We start from the raw sequence: 9,308 nt of genomic DNA, 5'->3' as shown, positions 1-9,308 counted from the left end.
ATCCATACTTTAGCCTAAGATACAGGTTGGTCCAGCTTGAAAGAGAGAGCCCCTTGCTTTTGTGTTGAACTCCCATCAAACCTTCTTACCTCCTAGCCCACCTGTGTTCTGTCAGATACCTTCCTCAACAGGAGCAGCATCATTCAACTGGTTAAGAACAAACAAAAAAGAAAACAAACAAAAAAGACCAACGACCCCACCCACTTTGTTCCCTGTGTCCTGCTTTAGCTAAGTACAGGAAGGAATGTATTCACATGTTCTTATTGTAGTGATAGAAAAGAGGATCCTTATCTAACAGACGTTTAATGCCTCAAAGGAAAGAAGTGGAGTCATCCTTAAGAATTATTTTGTTTGTACTGTGCTGGCTAAAATCCAGGCCTTCCAGTACCTAAAGGGGGCCTACAAGAAAGCTGAAGAGCGACTCTCCGCTGGGGAGTGTAGTCATATGACCAGGGGCAACGGCTTCAAACTACAAAAGGGTAGATTTAGACTAGATATGAGGAAATTCTTTACTCACAGGGTGGTGAGGCTCTGGAGCAGTTTGCCCAGAGAAGCTGTGGGTTCCCCATCCCTGGAGGTGTTCAAGGCCAGGCTGGATGGGGCTTTGGGCAACCTGGTCTGGTGGGAGGTGTCCTACCCATGGCAGGGGGGTTGGAACTGACTGACCCTTAAGCATTCCTTCCAACCTAAAACATTCTATGATTCTATGAAATGACTATTTAGTCAACCTAGGAAGGATTTTCATTTAGGCTACCAGAGATTAAGATTCACGGAGATGGCTGTACTTGCTGTTTGAACAGCTGTTTTTTTGCACCTTGTTGGACTATCCTTTGTAATAGCATCATTCCTTCCTCTTCTGCAGATGGGAATTTATCATATGGCAGTTTATTATCTTAGCTGGAGTAGAATTCAATTGAAGATAGTTTTAAAATAGTATAAAGTACAAATGAATTCAAAAAACAACAACCAAAAGATTTTTGTAAGTCTGGAACTCACTGACATCTGACATATAAAATTCTATGGCTGTCAAATAAGACGACAGGCTTGTCCCTCTGAAAATAGATCACATCAGGACAGCTGATGGACAGCTAAAACTTACTATGTTAACTTCATAAAGTCTCGGAATTAAGCTGAAAAGATTTTTTTTTTTCCCCCCAAAGAAATACAAGGATTAAACTAAATTAAGAAGATTAGGCAGCATCAGTAAGAAAGCTATAGTGAGATTGCAGTCTTCTCAGGGCTACAGTTTCTCTCTGCAGTCTGTTCCTTTCTGACACCATGTATCCAGTGGGAGAAGTAAGGAGAACATCATCTAGGGCACTGATGGGTCACTGTATTTTTCATACACATCCAGCAAAACAGCAGGAAGAGGACTTCCAAGATCCACTAGAAGTAGTAAAATTGTACAGTGATTTATTTTAAATCTAGAAATATTTTACATATTTACATTAGTGTGCAGTTCATGATGTCTCAAAATACAGAGTGCAGATACACATATAAAAGTACAATGTGGGGCTAACCACAGGTCTCAGTAAAGTTACCTTAATTAAGGCATTAAACCCCCACCGCGTATTTTAAAAAGTCACATATAATTACATTCAAAAATTTATGCAATTCAGCTAACGTTTATTTTTAATTAAATCTGGACTGGTAAAAATGCAGATACCTTCATTTCAGTCTGACACAGCTCACTACAAAGCTTGTGATAAAGTGTTTCACCAGTGAAGTTTGCATATTCTCTTTTACTCTCAAGGGAATTAACACACACTCTTCATTAAAAAAAGGCAGAATCATTTCTTACACAAGGTAGTTCCAGGTCCAAACTGGTGGCAGATGGACCGCCAGGTACATTGCTCAGTGGTTATAGCTACCATAGCACCTCTTTATACGGGTATCAGCAAGTACTGCGTGCCTTGGGAATTAAGAGAGTAGAGCTGAACTTCAACGTTACTTAAGTCTACATTCAAAAACTTGTTGGTATAAAAACAGCCTCTGTACACCATTTCAGAAAAACCAGGGAGAAGAACATCAAATACATTAACAGTATGATTTACTTTGAAAGACACTGGCTATAAACACTGAATACATAAGGGGGTTCAGCAACTGTCTTGAGTGGATTGTGACTGCAGGAATTTGGACAGTACTTATGTAGCTGAGCTAGGTTACCCTTAAAGAATACATTTTACTGCTTTCCATCTTCTTGTCCAACTATGAAACAGTCAATACCAAAAAGCCTAATACTTCTACAATCATCTTTCTTTAAAAAGGGTAGAATTGATACAATATTTTGTCATCTATGGAAAACCTGTCTATCCAATATACCTGAATGGTGTTGTTTTCAAACGATTTATTAAACTGAGAATGTGCCTGCAATGTGAGGCAAAAAGCTATTATCGTGAACATCTAGCCCTTAAACCAACAGCTAGAACATTATAATACTATTTCTAACAGCAAACTGAAGATATTAAAGATTTGAACTTTTTCTGAAGGGTCATTACTTAGCCTCATTAACTGTTTATTGCTTCTCAGCCCTAAATATTAAACCTGCAAATGCTTCCTAACAAGACAGGAATGCACTCTATACTTTAATTTTTCAATGCGCAATGTTAACTCAGTAACTAGGAAAGTTATCTGAAAATTTCTTTATATTTCCTGTATACTTGAAGTTCTCTATTCAACTATGGGTATGAGTTTGTTCCATTGAAACTTGAAGAAAGAATGTATGCAAGACAGTATGGAAAAAATCAACTACTTTTTAATCCTTCAGCAATAGACAGGAGCGAACTACATGTTGACATTAACTCCAGTGTTTTACCTGTAAGAATTCAGAAACACTATGGCTAAAATTAAGAGATATTCACATTCAGGGTTCTTTGTGCTACCCAAAACCAAAACAGCCGAGACACTACTACTCAGTCAGCTTCAGCAACAGAACAGCCCTACTGCAGATGCGTAGCCTTTGTAGTTAAGCCTTCACAGCTCAGAATTTGAGGATGAAGAGATATTCTCATTTGCTTCGCCAAACACACTAGGATACGGACAGACCTTGCCTTTTTGTTCACTTGTTTCAAGATTTTGTTCTAACAATTACGAATATTCCCCTTTCTTGCATTCTATTCTTCTGACTTCAGTTACCAGTGTTTCACGCATACTTTTACTGCAGTACTGAGCAAATGCAGGACAGCATGTAGGCTAGTGAATTACAATGCTTGTTTATAACGCAATAGCTACATTCGGCTATTTTAATTCCAGTTAGTTATCCATTAGACCAACAGCCATACCATAAACCATTTGCAGAGATTAAAATACCCACTTATCTTCCAATGTTCAGCACATCAGTCTGTTTTAGCCAGTATTCTGTTATAAAACATGAGAACTTAAGTTGACTTCCAAGCAGTGTTTTATAACTATATATTTTTCATAAAAATATAACCTCTAGCTTTCTAAATATCTGTAGAGATCTGTGGAGAAGAGTGGCTCCAATCAGCTGATGTTTTAAAGAAAATTCCATAAAAATATCAAATCTAAAAGATCAATATAATATTCATCTTTGATTGGACCTAAAATTAATGTGCAGTCAAATCTGATTTTAAAAGTCTGACTAAAAAGATACAAGGATCGAAATATTTACATTATACACATTTTCCAATTACAGTGCTATTTAGTAAGTGGAATGTTTTTTAGAATTAAAATATAAATTCAAGCCTCAAAGGGCAGCTCCACACCAGTGGCATCTTTGTTTTTCAATTTTTTGAAAAGTAGAGATTTGTCATTAATATTAAATTTTTTTATGTGTATATTATTTCTCCGCCCAAGGATCTGTAGAATTACACTCAAACTACCATCATGTCCCACAAAGTCATTAAGTTAAGTGTTAAATAACATTCATATTTATAACTATGTGACAACATGGACTGTATATACACATACACACACATACACACTTAAAATCTTTGATTTCCTAAGAGTGACTAGGTAGAAAAATGTGGATTTTTATATAAAAGTTGTTGCTAGAAAAATCTATCTAAAGCTTAGTACTGACAAGGTCTCCATTTCTAGACCACAGAGAAAGAACATTTGGACAATCTTTAGAGCAGTTAAATCAGCTCAAGCTGATTAGTACATTTTTTTTCAATAATAAACTATTCCACTTGCAAAGGATGCAGCCACTGAGGTCTACAGAGCTCACACACTTTACTAGAACTGAGCAGACCTACATACGATCCCCTTAGAATGATCACTAGATTGAAATCCATTTGTCCCTTGGAATGATTCTCTCTCATCGTAGCCAGGTAGAGGGTACCCACTGGGGCTCTGTGTCAAGTTTGTTTATTAACCGAAGTAACTCTTGATATGCCTTGTCAAGATCAGAATTCACAATTGCTGTGTCGAAATAGTGACCATTGTTTTGTTCCATCTCCCTCGTCTTCTCTATGATTTCTCTCAGCTCTTCTGGCTGCAATCAAAAACAGGGAGTTATTGTATGTGTGTACACCTCCCCCCATAGCAAGAGTAGGTAAATATAACAACTCAGGTTTTCTACATAAATTTTCACGGCATCATCAGCTACTTATAGCTAAGTTTATGACTACAATGAACCATGACATATTTTAAAGCCAAGGGCACTCAAGACAACGATTTCTGGCTGGCCACAAGTGGCACTCCAGTACAACTGTCCCAGACTGCAGTAAATGAGGAACACAAAGCACTGTTCCTTTTATGACATGCATCTGACTGAGGCTCAAAAAATTAGGTCGCTATGCCTATCATCCTTCTAGGAAAGACTGAAGATTGCAGAGAGAATAAGGAAACTTATCCATGTAGAGAATACAATTATTTTTAATCCTGGAAAAAAAAAATCCCTGTTTTAAGACTTTGACTTTAATGCCCTTTTAGATTTTACATCCATACAATACATGCATCACCCTTGCATCATGTAAGGAGGGCAAAACACAGCTTAGAACAGAGTAAGAAGCAATTTCTGATCAACAGCTGTATCAGGAGTCCTTATGAGTAGATGCAGTTATGCTGTGAGAACTGTTCTTCCTCAGTCTGAGCTACATTATGCTAAATTAACACTGTGTGGGTGGAAAAGTACTCCCCACTCCCCACTGTAAGGTAGATTCCAGTTAGAAGGCTGAAGATTAACATTCTGCATTATCATAGCAATATGCACTTTGTATCCCTTAAACCAATAAGGACCTTTTCAGAGCTTTCAGACATCTTGGATACATTTGCGGTTTGTAATTCCACTCTGCAGAACTAACTTCTCATTTAACAAAATCACCTGAACTGGTTAAGCTGAGATCTTGGAAAACTCTAAAACTTCAAAAGTAAGCCTACAAGATCAAACGTAAAAATTATTTTATCTAAAAAGTTTTGTAATACATTTTCAAGTAAGTACTTTTCCAAGGCCAGATAAATTCCGAAAGGAAAAAAAAAAGCTCTTTAGAGTTCCTCCAAGATTTACTTGAAGACAGACCTGGATTTCTATAGTTTTGAAATAAAGAGTCACATTTTTGTACCCAAATGCAGGGACCTGCACTGTGACCCAGGACAACTGAACTACCAATGCATCCTCTTGCCCCATACCTCTCACATTCAGTTAAGGAAAGCACCGTGTGCCCCTCTGAGTACGGTCTGCTTACTGACCTGCAGCAAACAGATCTCTAACTGTACCACTCCCCATGTATCATCAGTACCATCTCCCAAATCCAAAGAAAGAGTGTATTAATTTGCTTACCAAAAACAATCCAGATCTGTAAATAAAATAAAGGTTTCGGAAGAGGTGTTAGATGCATTACCTTTGGGTTTTTCCCTTCTTTGGCCAATAAAGCACGTAATCTCTCTTGTGAAGGTGGTGCAACAAATATTATGTATGGCTTCAAGTCAGAATTCCGTAGTGTCTTCAATGACTGCAGAAAAAGGATTAATTATTGAACAGCTAACCAATTTCTGCACAATTGACCATAACGCTATTATTACTACCACTCAGAGTTTAGTCACCATGGGCTATAAAATTGGTATTACAACTTTTTTTTTTTTAAAAAAAACTTTATGGAACCCAAACATTTACTTTTGTTCAAGACTAACTTCAACTGAAGGAACATCTTTCAGTAGGAAAAAGCAAAAAGTCACCTAAATTGAAGCAAGTTTCCTTACAATGCTAGGGAATGGTATAAGCTTTTAATTGAGAGAAGAACCTTTAAATACCAATCAAGAAAATTTCAGTTTATCCTTTCCTGTTTTGAAGATTAAAATACAGGACACTAAATACACTACATCCTTAGCATACCTTTTGCAGGCTACATGTGTATCAAGAGACAGAAAATAAGAAGAACCTGACTGTAGTTTAAGTTTTCCAAAAGCTTCCTTCTGTCTGTCTTGGGACAAGCTACTATCTCTGAGATAGATTTTGCAACCACAGAATTAAACCAAGTCAATTTTCAAAGTATTAAAAATTTTCAACTTATTACGTACTTTGTGATACCCATGAGCGATTCTAGCAAAGCATCGCAGTCCCAACTGATGATGGCTTACTCTAGCATCCATACTACCAGACTTTATTGACATGTTTAAGTTCTAGGGAATCTCTTACAGCACTTGAAACAACAGCAGACCACATGTATATAGTATGTCATAGCAGATCAGCTGTGTTCCGTGACTTTGCCTCCTACATTTGCCTAAATTTCAAAGTTGAGGTCTGCATGCATAGTTTGTCTCTTCTTTCTCTATAATCAAAAGGTCATAATTAAAGAGCTGTTCAATTTTGTTGTTTTGATGTACTTTAACCCTGCCTCCTATAGGACTGCATAAACACATTCCCCAAATGCTGTTTCCAAATATAATCACAAACAACTTTGTCTTCAAAAACCTCAGAGCTCCCAGAGTAATTGCAACAGTTAGAGACAAATCTTATCTTAGTTAATTTTTCAATTGAGATATTTGGTGAGAAATATCTAGAAACCAAGGTCCCTTTTAACTTCAGCACAGGTACAGAAGATGTTATGAATGTAACCTTCTTGTTCCTTGTTTGAAAATATACACAGCACACTAAATAGAGTCAACTAAACATCACTGAAAAAAACTTGGAATAAACATGGAAATAGACCTTGAACAGACTAAGGCTACACAAACCTACTATAGCTTTTAGATTTTCATAGTAGCTTCTAGAATTAAAGCACAACAGACAACAGCTTTTGCTATACCTGGGTATGAAGATTTAAAAGGCATATCTTGCCAGAGTTGATTACTTGCCGCACTGAGTCTATGCTGGTACCATAGAGGTTCTTTTCAAATTCTCCATATTCAATAAACTTCCCTGCAGCTATGTCATTCTCAAATGCTTGTCGGGAAATGAAATGGTAATCTCTGCCAGCTACTTCAGTCTCCCGCCTGCTCCGAGTGGTATCTACAACAAAAGTAACAAAAAATAAACTGAGACAGTTATATACCTGTAGAACTGAAGGGGAGAAATCAATATTTCTGTTAGAAGAAGTATTACTATCAAGCAAAGAAGGCATTTGAAACATCCAAGAAATACAGGTATTTTATTTTATGTAATAAATATCCCTGGAGAGATTAAACTGTCAAAGGCTGAACATACATTTAGATGTCTTCTTATATTCATCTAGGAAATAAACAGTCAATTATGTAAGGCATCATTTCACCTGTGTGGCAGCATTCTGGACATGGAAAGAACTGTTGGTTGTTTATAACACATTATAATGTTAAGCTGTTTATAAACCTAATTTCAGGTACAGAAGACATTAAAGATAAAAAATTCAGTAGAATATAAGTAGCTTGGAAAGACACTGAGGACACCTAAATTTAAAATTAAGCAGGATGGCTAGTTCAAAAGTTCTTTAAAAAAGAAACTGGCGCATCTGTCAAACTTCCGTAACTCATTCCAACTTTATCCAAACTGAAATATATGCATGTGTCATAGTGTTATAGAAGCATTACATTGAGACATTGGATTTGCATTGACTTTCCAAAGCCACTTTTTGCCACACATGACATAACTTGTCCTTTATTCAAGAGCTGACTCAAAAACCCCAAACTCCTAATTACAATTCTTATCCCAAGATTTGACTATAGACAGCGTTTAGAATAAGCAATCATATCTGCCCATCAAACTTACGGGGAACTGCAGAGGCAAAGCGGTCCACTTCATTATTCATAAGTCTCTGCCGCAATTCATTTTGACCACAGTTCTGAGGACCGATCAAAACAATAGGCCGTTTCCTATTTGCTGGTTGATGATACAGTGACATTTCCTCATAGGTCAAAATTTCTTCGTTATCATAATCTTGACAGAAAAACAAAACAAAAGTGACAGCATTTAATTATCTCTTATTGCTAGTTGCATGTAGCACCTGTCATGCCGTACAAAATTTCAGGAAGCTCCCCTATAAAACCCGGAAGATTATGACTGGTCCAGTAAACCAAGTCATTCTTTTTCCCCTTCTGGGGAAAGAAAGGGTGTTTCCACTTCCTAATGACATAAGCAGTCATATAAACTAAGTAAACAGCTTTCTTGCCAAGAAACAAGTTTCTGGTACAAGAATAACACTATGCCCAACAACAAAAATCATCATCCCAATCCCAAAGTACTTTTATAAAAATATAGTATAAGTAGCCTACACAACTCACTCTGGACAAAGTTTCCATTTACTAAACTTCACTATACATAGTGACATATTACAAAACCATAATAAAGTGGCTCACCATTGTAAGATTATGAGTGCTTCCATGCCTAAAAAGCTGTTTTATCTCATCTTTTCTAAAGACACTAAATGACTCTACTAATCCCACCACCTCTTTTGTATCTTTCACTAAATGCTATTACAAACCATATTACTGCTACCACACAGAACACCATCAGGCAGTATTTCTAACTGCCTGGATTTAAGCATTCTTTTTACAAGGCTATTTGTAGAATCTTCTATAGTTGCTTTTAAATGCACGCTGTATAAAAGAGGTTACTTACCATCATTTTTATTTGCATTGTATAAAACCTTTTTCCGTTTCTTTTTGTTTTTCTTTGCACACCAGAGTTTTCCTAACCAAAATAAAATCATCACAATCACACACCCATGCAGTAAAAAGCTTCCCATCCCACCCACTATCCGGATCTGCAGTTTTGAAAACACAATGTTTTTCGATTCATTACAACAGTAGGGCATATGAAGCAAATGCTGCATAGCAAGGACTTCAACTGAGACTTGGTAAATACAATTATTTAAGAAAAGAGGCATTCCAAATTCTTCCACGTTAACCTAATTACATTGCCCATAATTATGATA

The 9,308-nt window shown here is 36.7% G+C and overlaps 1 protein-coding gene across 1 annotated transcript in view; it reads right to left on the bottom strand.

The window, feature by feature from the left end:
• Positions 1-1,396: 1,396 nt before the first annotated feature.
• Positions 1,397-9,308, bottom strand: part of PALS1 (protein associated with LIN7 1, MAGUK p55 family member) — a 51,262-nt gene continuing 43,350 nt past the window's right edge. Inside the window, exons 10-14 of the mRNA XM_083838803.1 lie at positions 8,993-9,064; positions 8,144-8,311; positions 7,209-7,411; positions 5,805-5,915; positions 1,397-4,456 (exon numbers count right to left, since the gene is read on the bottom strand). Of these exons, the coding sequence (XP_083694929.1) occupies positions 4,280-4,456; positions 5,805-5,915; positions 7,209-7,411; positions 8,144-8,311; positions 8,993-9,064 (731 nt within the window). The 3' untranslated portion in view covers positions 1,397-4,279. The remainder of the gene's footprint in view (positions 4,457-5,804; positions 5,916-7,208; positions 7,412-8,143; positions 8,312-8,992; positions 9,065-9,308) is intronic.

The sequence above is a fragment of the Anser anser genome (genome assembly GCF_964211835.1).
Source record: "Anser anser genome assembly, chromosome: 5".
NCBI lineage: Eukaryota > Metazoa > Chordata > Aves > Anseriformes > Anatidae > Anser > Anser anser.
Note: the sequence above shows the minus strand (reverse complement) of the source record. Positions and strands in the feature narration are given on the sequence as shown.